This window comes from Apteryx rowi, unplaced genomic scaffold (genome assembly GCF_003343035.1).
Source record: "Apteryx rowi isolate R43461 unplaced genomic scaffold, aptRow1 scaffold_81, whole genome shotgun sequence".
In the NCBI taxonomy this organism is placed as follows: domain Eukaryota; kingdom Metazoa; phylum Chordata; class Aves; order Apterygiformes; family Apterygidae; genus Apteryx; species Apteryx rowi.
In genome coordinates this window covers 2,568,661-2,592,721 of record NW_020451105.1, presented here as the reverse complement: position 1 = coordinate 2,592,721, position 24,061 = coordinate 2,568,661, and the positions used below count along the sequence as shown (strand labels likewise).

Below are 24,061 nucleotides of genomic sequence, written 5' to 3'. Positions count from 1 at the left end.
ATCAAAATGTCTTGGTTTTGGATTAATTTTTTGCTCTCCCTTGTCTGGGTTTGATACAAAATGAAAAGAGAGTTTCAAGAAAAACTGGCACTTGTGAAACATATTTTTGTGTGTGTCTTCAGGACATCAAGTCATAACAACTTCAGTTATACTGAAGAAGGAATATATCTTTCTCAACCAAAGCCAATTGTTTTTCAGATTGTAAATGTCATCTGTTTACAACATTTGAGGACTAATTATCTTACTCTTGGAAGGATTCTTCCTAGAACAGAGAAAGCCTTTTAGAGGTCCCAATACCAATGCCATTTAGACTCCACCACGTGCTGTCCTTTCCTAGTGCTTGATTGCCATACACCAAACTGTTCAGAGAAAGAGCCTTGGAGTACTCCCAAGGAGTTACATATGAAATTAAATCTCTCTATATAATTTACATTGTTTCTTTATTTTTTGAATCTTGAATGAAAGCAATTGATGTTAACAGTTACAACAGAACCCAGGCCAGGTTCAGTGATATTTAAAGAGGAGCTTCTGCCAGAGGTGTACTCCCCCATTAGCTGAGAGGAGTGTGCATTGATCATGCCAGCAGACAGGAAGGGCTGCTTCAAGAGCATCTTCAAAGAGAATAACAAATCAGGTAAGGATATCACCCAAATCCCTCCTTAGCTATAAAAGTATCTAGGATTCTTCTTGCCATGCCTCTTTTGAAAGAGACAGACCTTCAGGGCTCAGATCCTTCTCTTATATTTCTGCAACCTGCTTAGGGTTTCATGTGTGTGCCTTCAGCTGAACTAGCTGAGCCTCGATCCAGATTTTATGCTATCCATGATATGAAAAAAGTCAGACTGTGACAAATCTTTTTAATTTAAACAAACAAAAAATAAAGAAAAAAATAGGAACAGTCAAGTTTTAAAATATACACAATCAAGAATCTTTGATGCTCCTATAGAGACTTGAACTGGATCAAAAAATCAAATCTTTATATGAAATGTCCAAAATTTGCTTTGACTGGTAAATTTTAATAAAACAGAATGGATGTTCCAATATTTCTTGCCTTCCTGTAACCATACAGCACAATATGGGATAACAGAGAGAACTTGGCTGGCAGGAAAAACTTACAATGACACCTGTAACTCTGAGAAACTATAGTCTGTGATTCTTCTGATTTTTCAAAATCCTAAAACAGGGAAGTGAGTACAGTCTGACTAAAGAAGAGTGGAAACCAGCAGACACTCTGCTTCAGTCACAGCCTCAGCTGTTACCAAGGGCTGCCTTCCTCTTGCTTCTCCCTTTCTCTTGCAGTATTTTTTACCATCAGCTTCTCATTTTGCCTTCTTATAGTTTTCCTCCTGCTGCTTTTAATCTAGTGAGACTAACTCAACTGACCCCAACAGCTTCGCTTAAGAGAGTTACTCTCAAGCTGAAGCCAGAACAGCAGATAAAAGTGACATCTTAAACAGCTCAGCATTGGTATAAGTTTGCCAGACTTCAAAGTAGCTGGTAAGACCATGTGCTCAATCTTTCTTTCCTCAGCAACTATGCTGCAAATAAAAATTAGTACCTCTACTGTCAATATCCTATCTCTTTCTAGGCCAGAGACAACTGACATTATCTATACAAAACACACCAAAATGGAGGCAGCCAAACCAGTGGACATTTGAAATATGTCTTCTGTGTCTTGCTCAAAGTCACAGAGGCACCATATGCCTCTTTTTGCCCTAATTATACTTAGTTGTAACTTGAATATAAGAAAGAAGATTGACTGGTTAACCAACAAGCTGAGCTCTACTGCAATGAATGCTGTTGCCTACTGATGGCCAATGCCACAGAGGGGCTTTTGTAACACGACTGAAGCAGTTTAAGAGTTCAGTTGCTGAATGGGGCAGTCGTGCTCCGATTTTGTCTTCTGACATTTCCTTGGCTGGCTTTGGCCTTGTGTTTTTGTCTGACCCCTTGGTGAGCTGACCGAGGTCAGTAACACAGCAGAAAATTAATCCAAAAAATGAAAAAGTGAATAGATTTCTGCTGCTTTTAGGGAGCCGAGATTAGGGAGTGGGTCAGATGAATGCTGGCAGAAAGGAAAGAGAGGGATCATGCAGAGAGGAAGAGAAGTGAAAACAAACCCACAGGGAGATGGAGTAGAACTGTCCTTTTTAGTAGCAAGCCATTACAATATTGATTGAGCCACCTTGTAAAAGCTCATTGTGAGCCAGGAGCATCTTGGAAGGCAGTTTGATAAAATTAGAAACTACAGTAAAAAGATCTCTTGATAGTACTAATATTGCAGAATTCTGCAAAGAAGTTCAAATTACCGTTTGTGTGTCATGGCTGAGAAATGACTATGTTTAACTGAAATCAGATAAAATAGTAAATCTTAAAAGAAAACTCGCAACAAAATATAACCATTCCAAAGTTGTGAACGCTGTGAAGCAACCAGGCTTGCGGAGTTGATTTTACAGTGGAAAAGTTATTTGGGGGAAGAAGAAGGGAAGCAGACTGCATTGCTGTCAACTTTAGCAGCTTTCTCTTGTTAGAGGGATGGTAGAAGAGATGGAGCAAAAATATTAAAGAATCAACAAGAAAGGAGGAAATGAGGAGAAAAAGGAAGATTGCTCATGCTGAAGCAACTACTATTTTAATGGGTACAATCTGTATTACTATAAATTGTCAAATTTAATTCTAGCAAGGAGCTAAGTTTGGCTTATAACAACAGTTAAGTACAAACTGAATTTGTTTCTTCTGTATCATAAAGAGCAGGAGAGTTAAATCTCAATGGTAATATGCAGGATATTCAGGCAAATGTTCTCTCAGCTATCTGCTTTTTAGATTTCAGGAGTATTGAACTTCAGAGAATAAAGAACTGGTAGGTGGAATTACTTTGTATAAGTTGTCTAGAAAAAATACAATGGGTTCCATAAGTTTAGAAATAATTTGAATATCTATACTGGAGTCAAATAAAAAGATAATACAAATTTTCATCTATGAAATACTGAGTCATTGAAGAGTGCTCTGTTCCTAATTATAATTCAACAAGAGGCTGATCCAGAACACATGAAATTAGTAAAGTGATTCCTCTTAATTGCAATTAGTTTTAGGCTGAAATCCAAGAAAGACTTTTATCAGGTTGTCATAGGGCCAGTTCTAGCAGAGACGGATGTCTTGATTTACATTATGATTAAACCAAGTATATTTTGGGGAAAACTCAAATGAACCTGCACACTGAAACTTCATGACTGCTGGCATTTAACCTGTTTTTAACCATCTTTTCATCCTTCTTAATAAAGATTTGTTTATGTGAGAAATGATCATTCATCTATCCTTTAATATAATTGGCGCACATGCTTTTATACCAACTCTTTGCTTACTACCTACCATGAGGATAGTATCTTTTTCCACTGTAGTCATGACAAAAACTTACTCACTTCAGTCAGAATGAAACAGTTATTAAAAATTTACTTGGAGGACATGCCACTTGCTTTAAAATAAGCGTATAAGAGTAAAGACCAGATGAAAGGTCAACAAAGATTTCTTTGCAAAGGGACACTGATCAGTTTTAGATAGTCTCACAACTTCTGGAACTCTACGGACAATCCAGTTTTCCCCGAAGAAAACCACACTGAAGAGAATTTGGGGAAATACCAAAATTTCGAGCACTTACCTTTCTCGTTGCTACTTGTTGGTGTAGAAGGGGGAATTACAGGCTTGGATTTGTCATAATTGTTAAAGCTCTGGCTGCGTCGATTGTTGGCACTAATAGAACCACGAGTTTTGGCCTCACTGCCTGCAGCGGACACCCTTGTGGTAGGGCCTGGAAGTCTGATGAAATGATTACAGTCAGGTGAAATACACAAAAAAAAGCACCCTGGGAAAGGAAAGGAACTACAGAATACCATGCATAACCTGAAAAGAAAAGGATCAATACCACAAATATATGCATATAAGGTTTTATAAGGAACTTTAAAGCTGCAACACATCATCCTAGATAAAAAAATATATGGTGAGCAAGCTACAATATGAACTGTTTTACATCAGAAAAAAAAAATGTTGAGTCAGATACTTCAATAGCTTTCATGTGATTTTTCAGCTCAAAAAGAAATTCAGGATGCAGTTCTGAAATTCCTGCTTAAGTTGACTAATAGTGGACTTGGCAAACAGGCTAATTGTTTCTAATGGACTAAATATAGAATACACTAGACTGCCTAAACTGAGCAAAGGTGTTATAATAGACCCTCCCTACATACATTTTTCTTCTCCAGTGATCATTAATGGTCTCCTGCCATAAATCTTGTAAATCAGAAACAGTTGCAGTAAATTCAGTGGAGTAATACCACTTGCAAAACTGGTGCAAGGTTAAGACTAAATGAGACTACTGTTCTTAAACCAGGTTGCTGAACAGGGCTATACTTAATCTGGAAACAAGAGTGAGATAGAATATGGCTGCCAGCTTAATGACTTGGCTTTTCCTTGTAGGGAAGCACATTACATCTGCGCTCGGAAAGCTGCAAAGCCTAACAGCCAGTCCCTGGGAAAGATTAGCTCGGGCCTATAAAACCATACAGAGTTCAAGTTTCATCTCTTAGCACAACCACTTTAGCCATGAGCAGGTATAAGCCTCTGGTTCAACTGAAAGAGGATGGCAGCAGTCTGTTTCAGGGAGGGATTTTTGAACATTGACTGCCTTTCCTTACCATAGTCTATATTTACTAGTTATATCTTACAGAAAATATAGTTAGGATTCTGGCATAAGTAAACAGGAAGAGATACTTCTTTTATGCTTTTCAGGCAAAAGGAGAAGGGGAAGAATTTTCTAAAAAGCCTGACAGAATTAGGGAAGCAGCTGGCATCACATTTCAGAGCAATGTGTGTGCTTAAGTCCTTCAAAGTCAATGTTTATACATAAAGTTTTCATGTTTTCACTGTATTTTCTGCACTAATGAGCACAGATTTCTATATTCCAAATAAACAAAATACAAAAAATTTAAATATTTGGTAGTTCTTCAAAATACATACTGAAGATAGAGAAACAGCTCACTATTTTAAAAAGCAATGACATCACGTTAAAGACTGAAAGAATCAGTTCACATCATATACAGTAACACTGAAAGGGAAAACTCTTTGCTGTCTTTGTATTTTCAGTGTGGTAGAATCACTTAAACATTTTTTCATATAAAATATAAAATCAGTGTGTCTTAAATAGCCTCTGCCAATAATGGCTAAATCAAAGTTGTCCCTGTTGTCAGAGAGCAAGGGGATGCAACAGATCAAATCACTTTTAGGCCCATGGGAAGGCAGTCTAGTGATGCTTCCTAAGTCAACCGACTTCTCAAAGACTAGTGAAGGAATAGGAAATATGAAAAGAAACATGAAGGAAAACAGCAAAAATGTCAGCAGCTGCATGCACATGCTTTCAGAGCTCAAAGTAGGATAAAACGTATAGGCATCATTCAAAAACAGAACAAAAAAATCATTTATAAATACAAACCACTGCAGATTTGGCACAGCGCATCATGGTTCTGAGGTTTACTTTGCTGAACCCTTTTAGGCAAACCCCTCAATTTATCCAATATTTTTGAGGATGAACAGCCCTTCCCAACACTGGGGGGTGCTAGAAAGTTACACATAATGATCATTGCAGGAAAGCGTAAAATGAGAATTCCCTAGAGATCCTTTGCCACTGGAAAGGAAACTACAGAGGAAGAAGCAAGGGTAAAGCAGGGAAAAAACCCGAACACTCTTCATAACAATTGTCGTGCTATTCCTGAGAGCTTGGAAGTCATCAAGACAAGAAAGCTCATAGAGTGTTTATTTTGCTTAATGGGCATGAACTAGGTTTCTTCACATGTAGGAAGAAAAGTTGAAAGTCTCTACAGAAGGACAGAAATTGTTCTGAGTCTGGGCCGGCCGCCGCAGCACAGCTTCAAGAGCACCTCGCACTGGGAGAGCAACTTTCCCGTGGGGCTGGGCATCAGGCAGGGGAGGGTGATGTTGCGCTGACAGCTAAGAAAAGGCTCCCCACACATGCACACTCAGGTTTGGCAAATCTGGCACATTTTCTAGTAACTAAAGCTACTCAGACCATGTGACCAGCTCCAAAAGTGAAAAGTTTTAAATTCAGTCAGTATTGCCACTGCCAATAAAAACGTACCCAGAATAAAAATGCACGTACTGGCAAACACTCCCGAAGAAGATATCATTCCTCTTACATTTTTACTCTAGTTTGACTGACTGATTTTGTTTTAAGCCCATGCTTTTGGTATTAGGCCAAGATATTTCACAGAGGTGTCTGTGAAATCCAAGAAAAAATCAGGGTGTTCAGGGAGAAGTTTCTTGCTTCTTGCTATTAGAGCCACGGTACTGAGCTTCGAGAATACTCTCCATTACTACTCTTCAGTACCATTTCTAGGCAAATATGAACTGTCAGGCCATAAGTATGATTAAGAGAGAACATGAAAAGGAAACGTGGAGCATTAAAATGGGGGTTATAATGCAGACCTTCCCTGTTGTCATATAAGAAATAAGATGGGGGAAACAAATCCAAATTAGAAAGCAGTACTAACATTCTATACAAAGGCGGACAACTGGCCAAGTAGTTCACAAGTTGGATAAAAATGGCAAATAATACTTCAGAAGCTTAGTAAAATAGAAAATCACAGCTTACTAATTGATGTAGAACTATATAAAAATCCTAGTAAAATATTTTTATATACAGTAGTATATAAGTAGTAAAAGGAAACTTATCATCAATAACTGCATTAATAACACTTATAGCAACCCTTATAAGTGTTGAGATGAGATGGTCATAGAAGCTGTCATGCAAACGGCTGGATTTCAGGAAAATAGACCAAAACATCATTTTCAGGGAGATTAGATGTCCTCAGCTCCATAACACTGGGGAGTGCAGAAGCTTTGATGAGACACATCCATAGGGTGCTGTTTTGCCTCATGCAGCACACGTGATGCGTGTCCCACTTACCAGCCCAGAGAGCACTAGCCTGATGCTAGCACTTGTAGTTAGGCACATCTAAATATGACTGATACACATATGTATGAGGAGAGAGAACTCCCAGAACCATGTGTTGTTCTCAAAAGGGAAAGCTTATATGGAGACCGAAACCAAATATTTTCTTGCTAGCAGAAATGCATTCCACATCTTGAAAAAAAAGGTAAAATGGGTCTGACACTTCCATGTTTCATCTATTTGTAAAATTCCAAGTTACAAACAAGGAGGTAAATATTTTTAAGGTGAACCCTAAACATGCATCTGGAAATATTGCAAAAAGGGTTATTCATGCTTTGTAGAGGATGAAGAAATGCTACCTAGAAGACCTTTTCTGACCAAGAGTGAATCGGATGATTTTGCTTTGAGATGAGTCCCTGGGAGATGCACTGTACGACAGGAAAGAAAAAGCGGAAGAAAACAGTGAGCAAAGAAGAAACTTTCTTTTTAAGCCACTGAACTTAATTACTAGTTTTAGGGAGGGGAGGATTTTTTTTTTTCCTCTTAACATATTTCACAAGAAAAAAACCTTCTTCCCTAAGTATAACTTCTAGTCAAAACTGCATAAAATCTGAAATGAATTAATTTTCATAAAGTATTGCAGGTGCAATTCTGCATGCAAAATCAAATTTTATTATTCAGTTTCTTATCAATCTTTTATTGCATGTGACTCAGCAGAATCTGAGCAATTTCATAATTTAGTATATTCTAAGAAAACATTATGACATTTCTTTAGCATTTTCAAGTTAAATATTTTTAAGTTATTTGAAACCCAGTGCAACCCATACAATAGACTGCAAGTACCAAAGCAGTATTCAAATGATTCAATGCACTTGTTACACAAAAAAGTCATACAAATATGTTCTTAAAATTCATCTTTGTTTTACAGTAATTAGTCCCTATACAAGTCATTACATAGTAACAACGCTAGCTATCTTCAATTATACAAAAACATTTTTCCACCTAAAATGAACATAATCTATGAAGAAATACATAAGGAAAAACCAAACAAGCTTTGAGAAATGTCTCAATTGGAAGGCCTCACTTTAAGAGTTTATACTCCAAGTAAAGCAGCACTTCAAGTAGTGCTCACCTTAATCTCTGTTCTTTTAACATAAATAAGCCTTAACTTAATTTGTGTTATTTTAAAACAAGTAAATCTTCATACCTTAGCAAATGTGCATATATAATGTCAGCATTGAAACCTGCCTACTTATTCCCACTAAAACCCCCACTCTCTTACCAGTAAAATAGTCGGATAAGCAGAATGCTATAAGAATAAATGCATGCACAGTGGTATGGCCTTCAAAAATCACTTTAATTCTAACGTGGAAAGAGCATTTCTAGGATTAAAGACATTCAAGGCATGTACCCCCCCCCCATTACCTGTATTATGTTCTCGGAGTGCCAACAAATGCCAATTGCAAAACTATTTTTCATGTAAGCCAGCAGCTTATTGTTTTTGATCAATAAACCTAAATTTAATTTTGACTGTCACCAACTGCGACGAACTCTATTTCTTTTACCAGTCCCAGACCCTTCCACTCCTCAGTGAGGATTCTCCTTGTAAGTGGAAAACTGAAGTTATTTTTTCACATGTCCAAGGTATATATACACCATACTAGCAATGATATATGTGCTTTGCTAGTATGAAGAAGCAAAAGGAATACTGAGAAAAATTTCCTTAGAATAAACTGTGGTTATTCTGTCTAGCAGGCATTTTACGCCCATAGAACTGAGTATTTCTAGCACTGGGAACATACTGAAGCACATCTGTTTTGCTTTCCAAAGGTGTGAAGTCAGTCGCTACTCAGCATTCAACATGTGACACACTTTCTATTCGAAAGCAGAAGAAAAGAAGGAAGCCTCTTTGGCTTTTGAAGACCTTTAACAAGAAGAAAGAAAAATGACGGAAAAAAAACAAAGGAAATTTCCCCACCTTGACTGCATTTCTGGTTGTGCTTTTAACTGATGCTGTGCAGCTTGCTGGGGCTGTTGGCACTGTGCTGGGAGTGAAGCTGGCACCTGCTGCTGCTGCAGCCCGACCTGGCACTGAGCTGAAGGCCCTGCTTGCTGGGATACTGTGGGAGGCGGCTGGGCTGGATGGTGCTGTGGTTGCTGTTTCTGTGGCTGCTGTTGCTGTTGCTTGTACCGAGACAAACTGAAGAAAAGGCCCAAGATGGCCTTTAGATTCCCATTCCTGATTTCTGCAAGGCAATTTTCAGAAGTCACTCATCAACCACTAGTTGTTGTTTCTTTCTGACAGGGCAGTGGGTCAGCCACTGCGCTGTTCATAATGCTGGCTGAACTCAGCTCCTTTAGGATATGACAGACTTTCTGCAAATCTAATCAGTATTACAGCTGATTACCAGTGAGCACCAACCACAAATAAATAACTTCTCCCCTGCAGTGACTGCAGTGAATGTCTTCCGTTTCTGCTATATCCTGCCTGTTAATGCTAGTGTGCTTAAATAGATAGTTCCTTTAATTAAAATAACCCCCAAAACCCACCACCACAACAACTGTATTAACAACATCACAGTGTAAATGATTTCAGAGTTCCAAATTTGCATGAGGAGGAGAAACTGCTCAGTTATCACATACTATTGTATCATTTCTTGTATATCAGACTAATTGTTTCCATTAAGAAAATCTGATGCAAGTTTTGCAAATAGGAAATCTGATTACTGTGTGAAACTCCTGTATTATAGAACATAATTACGTTTTAAATCATCACAAGGTAATAAAGAATGGATATGCCCAATGTACCTAAAGGTAGCTTGACAGTGAATGTATACATTTTTTAATTCTTAAAAATCCTCCTATTCTTTTATGCAATATTAAATACAAAAAATTAAGAACAAACAAGAACATCGTGATAAAAAACAAATACGAGAACATGAAGTTAACAACTGTATCATAATGCATACACATGAGGGCCAGTTCAGTGTTGCAGACAATTTTAATAAGATGGTGCGATTAAATCATTTCTCATGTTTAACTTCCTAAATTTAAAAAGTGAGTTGCATAAATAAACAAAATCACTACAACATTAAGCAGCTTAATTTTTGCATGCGCTCTATAGAGCACTTGAGCTAATAAAACTTACTCCGCAAGAGGGCGATGAGAAGCAAACACGGCAAAACAGTGGCCAAGCAGAAGATGAGAATGAGAATCTTTGCTTCTGCTCCCAGTTCTGGATGAAACCTTGCTTTGACTTTTTAACAGCACTGTTTTATCCTTTATTCCCTCTCTCAGGCACCTTTCTCCTCGCATTGCTCACTGTTGTTGCCTTACACATTTTAGATCTTAACCCCAAGTCCTTTACCCAGCAAATCTTAGGCTCACTTCTTAAAATTTTGCTCCCCTTTCTATACTAACTTCCAGCTTTGATCTCCTTGTCTAACTACCCCTTGATCCACCTTTCCTTCCTAGCCATTAATCTAATTTATGTTCTTCCTTAATTTTGTTTTGCCCCATGCTCATCTCCTCAGTGACTTATACACTATATCTAAGTGGTCCAGCTCATTACCCAGACCCAGGATATTCCTTTCCTCTCCTGTTCCTTGGCTTAATTTCTTTGCTCTTTTTTTCCTCCCTGCAATCTGGCCCTTTCACCAGTGCTTTTTCTCACCACTGTCCCCATTCCCTTGTTCGAATGGTTCTCAATCCTGGGGCCCTTGATCAGTCACTCTGTTTTCCTTTGCTTTCTTAGACAATTTTAGTCTCTTCCTGGACAGTGGGATCCCAGTGAAACCTGCCTGTTCTCCTTTTCTCAGGCTACCTCTGCTCCCATGCAGTGTCATGCCACAAACTCAGTCTCCTGCCACTTCCATCAACAGGCAGTTTCCTTGTCTCATCTACCTGCGTTTAGTTAGGGAGGAAAGATGATGAAAGTAGACACTAAAATAAAACAGGCAGTAAAGATAGCAAAAAGGATCTCCCTATCTTCAGTAGAGAACCATAATTATTCATGGCAATTGTAAGGAAAGTACCACTTAGTCACAAGCTGAAGCGTAACTAAACATTCCCAGAGGCACAGGGAAGTTTAACTGCACAAATACAGGCCAGAAGACAAAAAAATGAAAATTACCATGGATCTACACATTTAAACTTAACAAAATTATATGCAATTGGAAACAAGAATTTGCTTTCAATGTGAAGTGAGAGGCAATCTTAACAATAGCCCCACCTAAAACCTGTTGTTTTCTATAACTGTGTGTCTCCTGCTGTATTTATCAGAAGTCTGCTTTTGACATTTTTCTAGGGTGACAAAAAATAATGATCAAAAGAAAAATTCCTTTAATGAGTTTCAAAAGAAATAGCATCTTTCCCTGTAGGTTTTAAGTGAAATATTTCAAACCATACTTTTAGAATCAGTTCTGCTATCTTAAAGATAGACCGAGGTAATTCACCTGGCAGTTTGCCCCTGCACTTTGTACAAAGAGAGTACTTCAACCTCATCAAACTGCCAATTAGTATAGTCTGAATTGCTTCCTGCTTTAGGTCCCCTCTTGTCCATGTGTCAGCTTAAATATGCATATTAACTCATATAAGGATGGATGGACACGTAACCCACTCATTTCAAACTTGGAGTCCCAAAAGACTGATCTTGTATATTTTTAAACAAACACTCCAGATGTTTTAGAAGAAAGGGGAATTTGGTTTGAAGAGAATCCATCCAGATCCACCAATTGGAAATTTCCATACTTTAACATCTCCATTGCTACTTGTTATACCCACAGCTGTAACTTCTACCTTTACAGGTTGCCCATCATCCTTTTCTTTATTCACAAAAATACACAAGACTCAGTGGAAATCGGGCAAGGTGGAAGAAACGGTAAAGAAAAGAAAGGTCTGTTGGATAGATTACTGCGGAAATGTCATTATCTGATTTTTCTGATGCTAACAAATGAAGTATCTTGACTTTTTGCAAAACATGCACATCATGAACTACTTATTGTATATGCAATACAGAACAAAGCAAACCAATGAAGAAAAAGAAAGATCTATTACTGTTATTCAGTCAAGAGCTTATTTTGTGTCTGATTCTGTAAAGCTAAAGATTCTGTAAAGCTTCTGTGGCACTAAGAAGAAAAAGAGCAAGTTTACAATGACTGGAGTTAGCCACATTGTCTAGCAGGAGTAAAAATTGAGAATCACTACATCTTCATTAATTTGCATCTACCCTGAAAGAAAATGGGGTTCTCACATATACGTATTATTCATCCCTAGAGATAGTGGATGTCTGCTTCTGTTGCTTTGCACAAGCCTTTTCTGGTTGACCACAGAGGTACTGTGCAGGCAGTGCCAAACCAGCCCTTCTTAGTTCATTTAACAGGGGAGACAAGATAGTCCTCTACAGAAAACAAAATGAAACGAACTGGAAATTCTGTCCACGGGGAGTGATGGTAGGAGAGAGAAAGGAACAAACTGAGATATATAGATCGGAATTTGAAACAAAATTTTGAGAAGCAGATGTTATTTCCTAGCTAATCCAGGATATACCATGAAGTATAGAGAGTCAGCTTCAGTCAGTCCATGCTCTGTGATGACTCTAAGCTGACTTTAGGGATCAAGAGCTACCAAAACAGCACTGGGACAAAGTTGGTAGACTCTGCTGTGGAATCTTATCTATATCTGAACAATATCTGGAGTTTTTTAACAACTGAGGCAAGGAAATACATGGAGGAATTTATTATTTTTTTCCTAGATCAGCATGTGTCTTTTGATAGTTTAAAGAGTAATTTTTTTGAAAAGTGTATATGAATGTGTTCTTTCACTGTAAGGGGCTCTTGGGGAGGGGGGAGATTGCACCTCAGAGCACTCACAAAGGGGAATTCTGGAAAAAGAAAGTCCAGAAAAAGCTTGAGAGTAGAAGGTAGCAGATCATGGACTATCCAGAGCCTATCTCCATAACAGCCCAAAACCAGAAAGCCTGTCCAGAATGCCAGCAGACAGGCCAACAAAACAGAAAAGTAGTCAGACCAAAGGCACCAGCTCAGCGTGGTAGAATCAAAACTTGACAACACGGTAAGCATCCTACACAGGTATGTTTAAGGTAGCACTGTAGGATATTTGCGCTGTGGAAAAAATTCTGCCTTGACACTGCTAAGGAAAAGAACTAAAATGGATTAGCTGCTCTACTTGCAGTGTACATACACTGAAATTTATTTATCTATAAAAGCATGAGTTTCATTTCAGAGGAAAAGGCTAAGTTCAGTAGTGGTTGTTCCAAAGTCTAGCAAGATGCTTTGTTTCATCACTTCATGGTTTCATAATTTGCTCAGCTGATCACTATCCAGCTAATCTGCTACACAGAGGAGGTGTAGCTATCATGAAGTCAATTTGAGTTTCTATTGCACATTTATGTTCTCCATAATCTTTGAAATCTTGGCAGTGAGAAAATACTACGTGAAGTACAGAAAGATTAACTGGAGGGCTGCAATTTCAAGAGTCTAAGATGTGTCTCTGTATGGGAATGAGGAAGAGCGTGAGTACGGGCACACAGCTCAGAGGGACAGACAACAAAAGCAACAGCAAAAACAAGAGGAGAAAAGAGTTCTCCAGCATCTCCACCGAGTTTTCTTCAGTAACTACAAATGGAGATTTTAGGATTTAAAATCTTTGAGTTGGGAGTGCCTTTTTGGCTCCATGCTGCTCTGATAGAGGAACCTCTCTGCAGCATAATATGGTCAACATCAGTGATTGCAGCTCCTTAGCATCCTCACCATATTAATCTATAAAAAATACTACGTCTATGTGGCATGCACATATTGAAACAGAATTTTTTAATACCGGCAGGATATTAAACATGAAGTCCAAAATTATTTCAACATTCAGGAGTCATCCAAATTCCCATTTTGAATCATTATCAACACCTATTACCAACACCGCTATACTAAAGGTGCACTACTGTAACATACATATTCTCAAGCAACCCAGGAGAGGCTTCACAATTTGTGTCCATATAGAAGCAATCAGAATCTTCTGCTTCCTCCTAGACAAAGATCTGCTAGTGGAGTAAACAAAATTATTTGCAGTTGACCTAGCAGGTCTTGGCAACTTGTGCAGAAACACTGGCTTCCTTGGTTATGGCAGTGTTTATTTTAAGCGGTTCTATGTTCTCTCTTGCTCAGTTTCTGCCTCCTTTCTCAACACAGTTAAGGAGTGTTTCTCAGAACAGAAATTTAATTTGTTGTTGAAACTTCATTTTATAACTTCATTTTATAAAAAAATGTTCCTTCACTCCCCCGCTCTTTATTTGTCATTCTTTTCCTTAATGTTAGTGGTTGAGCCAGTATACATTCTCATTTATAGATTGGCAGCAAACATTACTGGTTTCTTTTTACCTTCCATATAACTTAATATGTTAGTTCCTAGAAAGAGCAAAATATGACAGTGTAAAAGAAAGAAATAAATGAAAAATTAGCAGAAGCCATTGGATAGCCTATGTCCTGCTGAGACTGACTCGTGATTTGGCAGGAGAGCAATGAACATTAAACGTGTCGTCCCTTCCCCAGTGTGAACACTACACTGCCAGCTTAGCACATGAAGAGTTTTCTCATCAACTAATTTGCTATTTGGCTTAGATTTTGCATTGTATTGAGATAGGTAAATAAYGTGAAATGTATTTCATTTCAACAATACTTTCATATCTTATCACAAGGTTAAAATTGTCTTTTACCACAAACTCGGATTTGCATTTTCTGTTTAACCATTTCCTGGCAAACAAACTTTCCACGGTTAGAAGTTTTAGCCCTTTTTTTTTTTCTTGACATGAGAGTCCTTCTGATCATAATGGAGCTATCTAGGTAGCTAAAGTAGGCAGTACTTGGGCCAACTACATTAAAGCTTCTCTTTGAAGGAAAAGAAAAAAAATCTGCTATTGGTGCTCTAACCCAACTCCAGGATATACCATGGAAAAGGACTGTTAACATTCAACCAGCTGTTGTAACATCAGGTTATAACAACACATATTAAATATCTGCTGCTTTGCTTTCCACACTTACAAACTATCACAAACTTAGTAAAATTACATTTAAAATACACATTTTAAAGTGGCATGTAAGTCCTCACAGACCTCATAGGATGAGGTAGGGGGCATTCTTTAGACGACAACGAGGAATTCTTTAAGGTATTTTCCAAGCTGCCAAAATGTCATTTTTAGTTGTGTTTTTAAAAAAGTTTTAGTTTTTTAATAATAGATTTAATTTTACAGTAATTTTATAAACATTAAATTTGTTATTTTTGTAGTAATTTTTAAATGTAATTTGCATATATAAAATTTGTGTGCACAATGGTTTCTCCATGCAGTGCATCCACTGTGGAGTACCTAGAACATATTTCTGTACATCATTCACTGTCAATATGGGAAACTGTTTCAGCTAAGACTTGAAATCATGATCAGAAAGCTCACAGACCAGCTTAATAAAGAAGAAAGGAAGAGAACAGAAAACCCAGAGAAAATAATAAACTGAATAGTATAATATTAAATTTAAATTAAACCCTAGTGCAGTTTTTTTCAACCTCTTGAAAATCCATTCTGTGAAACAAAGGTGGAAGTAGCAATTTGTGAGCACCAGACTGACTATAAAAATTTTATTCCAGCACCACTAACTACCTTTTATTTACATTTTCAGGGTGTAAAAAAGCATCTGTTATTTATGAATAAAAAAACTTTACTCCGTAAGGGGGATTCCTTTTCTCAGCATCCAGCAAATGCAAAGTACTTGCTTTATGTACATAAGATTGTATATATGCATAACACAGGTATGTGTGGCAACATCATGTCACTAAAACAGGAGACTGAACACGCAGGCTCCTGATGCCTCCTGACTCCCGCGCACCATGCCTGGGAATGCTTACAGCCTGCAGGGGATGCGCGGTCGAGGCCAAGACAGGGAATGTTTTCCGTCCACCAGAGAAGACTCACTGATCTTTCTGAAGCTCTGTAGATTCATGTGATTTATAAGACCCCACTTATCTTTTTCTCTTTTTATTTATTCAAAGGGGAAAGGTTGTTATAGCTGTGATTGTATAAGAATACAGGGAAGACAAGATAGGGAGAAGATCTTAGACTATTTAGAAAAATTAAAGAAAATAAACAAGCTTTGTCTACACAAAACAATGAGGACACAGAAGTCCTCATTGGCCTCTGAATATAGAATTTTGTTTATTTTTTCCATTTATACCAGCTATTCCAATAAAATGTATTACCCCACTTTCATATTTTTCTTGCCTTCTTTGTTTAGGTAACAGAATTCTTTCAGAGGAAGAAATCATGGCTTTAAATATACAAGCAACTAAGTTATTCACACACAAGTAAAAGCATGTGCATGATTTGACTGTATAACCTACTTTTCAAAACTGAGTTTGCAAAGAGACTTAGTCACCAAGTCTAACATAAAGTCCCTCCCTTATGTTGCATGTCCAATTCTTTGTTCTATGAAATACTAAAGGAGGTGTAATATAATATATTCAAGGTTTGCTTTAAACAGCTACTGAACACAATTGCTTTTCCAGCATACTTAAATGAAAGTATAGGTGAAAGCTGGTCCTGAGGATTACAGACCTCAGTTTGACCTTTTTATAGGACAGCAGATGGACAGGTTCTCAGTCAACGGGTACTAAACACCCTGACATATGCCCCTCACTGGCATAAAGGAACATAGTACGCCAAGTCACAACTGGGTCTTTAAGAAATTCTGATGGTCTTCATAAGCAGAGTATTTAACTGGAGCTCAGAAAGTCATTTTTTGGTTTGTTTGTTTGAAACATTTGGATTTTATTATTTCTAAAAAGGAATCAAAGAAAAGAGAAACAAAAGCAGGATAATTTTTTAGGTAAGAATGTAATTAAACAATGAGGAAATAAATAATTTCTCTCTCAAAAGACAGATAACCCCCAACTGTTCACTTCCAGTATCTGTCTACACTCTAATCCATGTGTCAGTTATTAAACTTAGATGAGAATTTTCTCTGATTTAACAGAAATAAACAAAAGTGACTGAATTCTAATTCAGCCTCATTGATTATTTTTACAAGTCTGCAGTGTAGAGTTTAGATATTACCTACCTTTCAGACTGAGATGGGGGAAAAAAGGAGTAAAGAATGTCAAAAGTTTAAATTATTCATAATAATTAAATCTTCCCTTACACTCCATATTCTGGTTAAAATCACAAGCAGTAATTCAAGTTTCTCATTTAAAATGAAAGTTTAAACAAGAGATTGACTCACCTTCTGCTGACAGCCCCTGTATGTTAATTCCTTTAGCAGCCAAGAAATTCAGGCATGCATCTATGTTTTCAATCTATTACAAGAACAAAAAAAAAGAGACAAAAAAGAATATGCATTTCAATAAATGTTTACTTTAATCTCCCAGCATGTTTTATTGCACTCAGTCTTTGTATCACATAAAAAGTCCCTTTGCTCATAACACAGAAACCATAACAATATGAAAATACCTAAGTTGCTAAGATCTTAAAATGATCAAATATTACGTTGATCAGGACTTTGTTATTTGCACTTGTATGAAGCAAGTTATTTAATATTCTAACCATGGAAGATGATCACTATATATCTTACTAAAGGGTCAATGATATTATGCCAGGATTTTTAACCTACAGTAAGTATAGCAAACATGAAACCGAAAATAAACGTGGAGGCCGCATTTGCTTGAGAAGACAGACTACCACTTGTTCTTAAGCTGACAGCTGGCAAAACTTCCAGCCACAAAAGCAGTCAAATATAAGAACTGTAACTGGAAACCCCGGCTGGAATCCAAAAAATGTTTACTCACAAAATTCTCTGGATGTCAGAAATGACAGACAACTGTGGTTTCTCGCCGTGGGGCAAATCTTGCCCTTCAGAGAGCTGGTACCACTGTGCTAAAGTGCATGGGATAAAATGGATCTTGGCCAGACAGGGCCTGCACCACATTTCTGAATGATAATGACAACCACCGCTATGTACAGGCTGGATTCAAATCCTACCTCACAAAGCCAACTCCAGAAATGGTGGAGGAGATCGGCATTTTTTCCCTATGTCTCAATATCCCAGTAGAGATTTAGGTGTAGCTTCATGCCTAGTTTCCCACCAAGCTACCACCAAAGCTTTGCTGTCGTATTCAGAAGCAGCAGTTGCCAGCCTCCCCAGACCAGAGCACTTCCCCACAGGAGCCGGAGCGCAGGCACCCCACGATCTCGCAAGCCACAAAACTCTAGGAAACATCCTGTGTTAACGTAAGCACACAGAAGTCCCTCTGCACCGTTAATACCCCTGAGCACTTTTTGCCTTTGCCATGGTAATCGGTAAGTGATAAAAAAGACTATCCATGTTTGAACATCTTGCAAACATTAATTTATTAATTCCCAAAACACTCCAATCAAACACTACTTCCATTTTATAGATGTAGACCCATCTCCACACCTGCTACCATGTAACTACGTTTCTTTCTTCCTGGCGTGGCGAGATCACAAAGGAACAGGAAAGATGCATTTCCTATGTCCGCTTCAGCTCCCGCCTACTCTCAAAAATACAGAAAGGAGGCTGCATGGAGTCCTGGAGGCCGAGCTGCCAGCTGCCAGCACCCGGCCCACACTGCCCACCCTCTCAGGGTGAGAAAAAAGGACGAGTGAGAGCTCTCAGACAATCTCCGGCACGGATTTCTCTCAAGTTAGTTTCATTTATTGCCAATAAAAATAATAATGAAAAAATATTCTCTTCTATAAGGCCAAAAAGTAATTAGGATTATATAACTGGGATTTCAATTATAAACATTGTGATATATTTCAAAACTCTTACCAATCTAACTATACCTTGAGAACAGATTCCCCAAAAGAGGTATATATCAATGAACAGACTCCCTATAATGTTCAGATCTTTTAGCTTGTAACAGGGTGCAGTCCAAAGGTTCCTTCATCCGCAGTGCATGATACTGTAGTCAACCTACATTGGTTTCCTTCCTCAGTGTTCAATAATCCTTTCAAGTTTTCAACACAGCTCTTTTATTGAGGTGATTAGTGACTTTGCTGGAAAGCCAAAGTTCACCTTTTCAAGAATAAACACCAAACAAAAGCACCAATCTCCTATCTGTTTCTACCACCTGTACTTACAGGTCTTCAATCTTTACTGTTCCAAGTAAATTTCCAGTATTCCACAACTCTGGGTAATTTTCTTCTTTCATTATTTATGTAGTATCACCTGTGATACTAAGAGTTATATGGCAGAATGATAGCAAAATGAGAAATTAATTCATTTTTAGGAAAAATAGAGCTCAGCAATGAAAAAGAAAGAAATTAGGGGAAATTCAGGAAGAAAATAAAATGCGGAGTGCAAGTCTATAGCTGAACTTATTAAAATCTGGAGTTGGCAGAAATTCAAAGTGCTTCTCATATGATAACTAACTGGTGTCCCACATGAAAATGATTTGTGATTGCCCTCCAGTTCCAGCGGAAAAGGCCTTACATTCCACTTGGCACTTTGTAGTCTCAGAAATCATGCTGATTATTTAAATAGAAGAGTCACCAGTGCAACATTTAATGAATTTCGCCTATCAAAGCACCAAGGAAGGATCCTGTCTCTAGCTTCTGCTGTATCAATACTAACCTAAGAAAGAGTTAATAATTATCAAATACTATGTTATGCAGAAAGATGCTCTTGCGCATAAAGTGATGGAGATAGCTAACTATCCTGAAATAGTARCATGGTAATAAGAACATTTAGATATATAAACATCTAGGATAGCAGCAAAGATTCTGGCTAGATCTCAGCTTAGCAAAGATCTAATGACCCTGCACTGTGGTGACTTCTGACACGAAGTGCAGCTGCCTCCTTGAAATTACATTATTCAGCAGCAAACTTTCATTGAGGCTCTGAGAGCCTTTTCTGGGCTGAGTCCACATATTGTTTAAGCCCTTTAAGCAGATGTGAAGAGACTGCAGATTTGCCAAAGGGGAGCGTATATTTTCTTTTTCACTGTGAGCTATGACTGTTTTTTGGCTGACAATTCTGATTTCTCATTTGCTCTGCCAGCAAGGCTTAACACAGTAGAAGCAAAGCAGGAAAGGTGGCAGTTTCATGTCTCTTATTTCCTTCCTAACCAAAATAGGGGAAAATTGTGTGAAAGGAGAAAAATGTAGTGACAGATATCTGCAGTGATTATCTTATTCAAGCACATTACAGAGTGTCCAAAACTGAGCAATTCCTTGTAACACTCCCACCCCAAAAGCATCAAAAAAATAACTGCAATTTTGAAACACTGCACATAAAGTGTTTGTGGTATAGTCAACTATCAAAGCACAGTATCAGTTTTACACCATGTAAGGCAGTTATTGTTCTGAAATATCGCTAAACTAAACGCCAGCCTGAGGACTGCTGCCTCTAAATCCCCCAGGGCCTGCCCACCTACAGGAACTCTTCCCTCTCCATCTCTGCCGTCGCCAGGGGAAACACTCCCACTGGGAAGGGTTATAAATAGGAAGCTGGGAAACTCAGGAAACCTACCCACAGTTTGGGATCAGAAGGGACTGACAATCCTCCGTCGGTGTTTTTAATTGACTTTTTAAAACAAAATAAAGGGTTATTTGGGGGTTTCCCCCCACACACTGTTTAAGCTCTGCTGTTCCATTCACTACACACAATAGTTTAAGAAAAAGAGTAGTTCAGACTGATAAAATGAAGTAGTTTCATCTTAATTCCTCAGTGATTATCTTTTCCTAAATTCAGTCAAGGCTCATGCTGTCACTTAAGAGTAAAAGTAAGCATTCTTTATCCAGACTTGTCATTTCTCTATGCTACGTAAGAAGAGAGCTTTCTTTTAATTACATGCTGGCATGACAAAATAAAAATCCACAGAATTAAATTTCTGGTCAGACATAAAGGGTTTACTTTCACAACTGCCGTTCTCATATGCACAGATGCAAAATCAATGTTTCAGTCAGCTAGCAGAAAGCTTCCTGTTAACAGGCATCTCTAGGTGGCATTTGTTGCCTGGCAAGATGGGAGCATCATGGCTAGAAATGTTGCACATGTTTCAAGCACCAGAACAGCCTGCTGAAGCAGTAGTTGCTTTTGTTACAGGAGTCTGACCACCAATCTCTTGCTGAAAAAGCAGGGTTAAGAGTTAGGGATCATCTATATCTCTTTTTATTCACTAAGTCCTTTATAAAGGTGGATAAGCAGCAGGATTCCTATCAGACCTACACACTCCTCATTCCTTCCTCACTTCGACACATATGGAACTTATGTAGATACAAATTTAACAATTTTATTGAATTCCTATATACTGATCAAAATACATTTATTTAATTCTCATTTCACTATTACTTTCCCAGGTATATCACTCAGTTACTCCTCTGCTCTCAAATGTACCTTGCAGTAATTATGTATTTCTGGCAACACTGGCACAATGACCACAGAAGATTCAGTTTCTATTCTTGTCCGTGTTCGAAAGAAAAGGCACTAGGAAACATGCCCTGGCCTGTACAAGCAGAGTAGGGCACATCAAAAACAAAACAAAACAAAAAAACCCCAAACATCCCCACTCCTCATCACATAAATAGAAACCCGTACATGGGCACTGATATATGTTGAATATTGACTATATTTGACAAATATTTGACAAATATATATATTTGACATTCAGCTCAGCCAAGACAAACAGAGCAGGGTAAATTATAAACACTGCTCTCCTTGTGACAGATCCAGATGTTGTTCTCAAAGAAAAATCAAAATTAAACTTCTCACTGTAGGTGCCTTCACTTAGAAACCATGGGAAGTTTCTGATTATTCTCATAATTACAAGAAACATCATTATTATGGTGCAAGATCTCTACTCCCAACTTTTACAGTGATTTTACAGCTGACTTTTTATGAGCTTACCCAGGAAAATTACTACTTATATTGAAACCAGTACTTTCCTTTTGACTTAAGATTCCATGTTCTGTCCAGTAGATTAGTTTCCAAACAAGAAAAATAAAGATTGATTTCATGTGACTTTTTAAAAAAATTTTTTTTACAAACTCTTATACACCATTACAGTAGACTTCACATATAATCCAGAAACCAGGAAGGAGCTTAACAAAAGCTGTTCTCAGCAAGCTGTTTCATAAAGCAAAATGTATTCTTTGTCTGTATTTTCAGCTCAAGGTTCTATGATTAACTTTTTTACTTCATAAAGTTTAGGAAGAGCCTTAAAATTTTAAACCATTACATTGGTAATCCTTATAATCCTGGGGTTCGAGGGGTTTTAAATTTTTTTTCCTCAAATTAGGTTTATTACTCATTTGCATTATTTCCTAAATGTATTTATATCACATATAAGAAATATCAAGGCAATATTACAAATTCTCTTTTCCTCGGAAGGATATAAGTACTAATTTAATTGCTTTGTTTAAAATACACCTTCATTAATATGTACCCTGATCAAAATATACTTTTTTTGAAGAAATAATATGTTGCTCCCAGTGTTCATATGCCACCCCTATTTGGATAAAAATGTCTCATAAATTTAATTTCAGGATATTGACAGAACTTAGTGGATATTTCAGAACTCAAATAATGGTCGTAACTCAGGGACACACGAAGCCTGGTTATAAGAGAGAAATCCACAGAAAGCTAAATATATTTTCACAGGTGCATTGTTTTCACATATATGTGAAAATTAGACCTTCTACATTACAGATGCATCACTTGGATACAATTTAACCTCTTTTTGGTTTTCAAGGGAAAGGGCAGTTTGGGCACTAACCTCTGGCTGGAGAACCAGCCTCAGTCCCCTCTCCAGCATCCCCTTCTCTGCTCTTGGGTAAAACCTTCGCTTCTCTGTGCCTCAGCTGCTCCTCTGGAAAGGATGGGACTAACGGTATTGCTCTATTTTACAATATGCTGTTAATATTCAAGATTTTAAAGAACTTTGATGCTAAGGTTGCAGGGGGACTCACATTAGCGTGGCTATCATAAATATCTATAAAAGCACAGAACACAGAGACCCATTACACACAATGCCCACCTGGCTCTTATTGTACATGCACAGTATTAAATCCCTGTAAATATTTAATTTTCTTTTTCCAAAAACATATCCGCAGCTGTACTCACAACATGCCAAATATAAATAGAAACGCGTGCAGTAAGCACCACCGAGAAAGCTCCGATTCATGGTGCCCAAATTTCTAATCACATCAAAGAGCACGTAAAGGGTTCTTGTATTCAGACTGCTTTCAGGCAAGCCCGTGCGATTCAGAAGTCCTGCCAAGCTAATCTGGGCTTTCCGCTTTAACTGCTAGCACGGGCTGCGCGTGGACCCCCTCTCGAAGGGCGGCTGCGCTGAGAGCCACCAGCACGGGCCGCGGGCCGGCCAGGGGGGCAATAGCGCCTCCACTCACAGCTTCGGCTCCTGGGGGGTTGGCGAGGGAAGAGGTTGCACGACACGACAACTTGGCAGCAGCTTCTACCCAGTGTATTTCTAAACAAGCAAGCAGCCACTGTTTAAGGAGGGAGAGGCGGATGTAAGGTCTCTAGAAATTTTCCTACTTTATTTTGAAATTCAGCTTTTCAAATGTTTTCATTTTTTCCATTCAAAAGAGAAATTTTCCTATGGGGAAAAACATAAAGGTTCGCTTCTCTGAAAAACACTCACAGAAATATTCAACATTTTCTGACCAGCTTTTCAGAATCAGGCCTTAGAGAAAGATATTCAAAAAGCTGAAGTGGATAATTTGTGCACCATTTGAAATCTTGAGACTGGTCCTAAATTACAATTTGTTAAACAATAACAACATGTTCAACTTTGGATAACATATATCAACAGAGTATCCTGCCACTGGAGAATCATTAATTTGGGATATAAATGAAACCATTTGCTGGTTTCAACAGACACTTAACTGGATGTTAGCACGTAACACACTAACTCTACATTACTGGCACTAAATCTCTGCTTCAGTATAACTAAAGATAGGAACAGCTCGACAGAAACCATGGCTGTGCTCAGTAAATAAGTAACGAGGGGTGCAACAAGTCCCATGAATGCTTCACTTCCACATTCCCTAGCTGCTCACGAGAGACCCTT

General features: G+C 38.0%; 1 protein-coding gene across 3 annotated transcripts in view; it reads right to left on the bottom strand.

Annotated features, from left to right (window-relative positions):
• Positions 1-24,061, bottom strand: part of NAV2 (neuron navigator 2) — a 242,389-nt gene that overhangs the window by 134,429 nt on the left and 83,899 nt on the right. For 2 of the 3 annotated variants that reach the window (XM_026089354.1, XM_026089352.1), the window contains exons 4-6: positions 17,233-17,305; positions 8,934-9,201; positions 3,656-3,813 (exon numbers count right to left, since the gene is read on the bottom strand). In XM_026089354.1, coding sequence (XP_025945139.1) covers positions 3,656-3,813; positions 8,934-9,201; positions 17,233-17,305 — 499 coding nt within the window. Of the gene's footprint in view, positions 1-3,655; positions 3,814-7,314; positions 7,384-8,933; positions 9,202-17,232; positions 17,306-24,061 lie in introns of all 3 variants that reach the window. The other variant, XM_026089351.1, reaches the window with a different exon arrangement.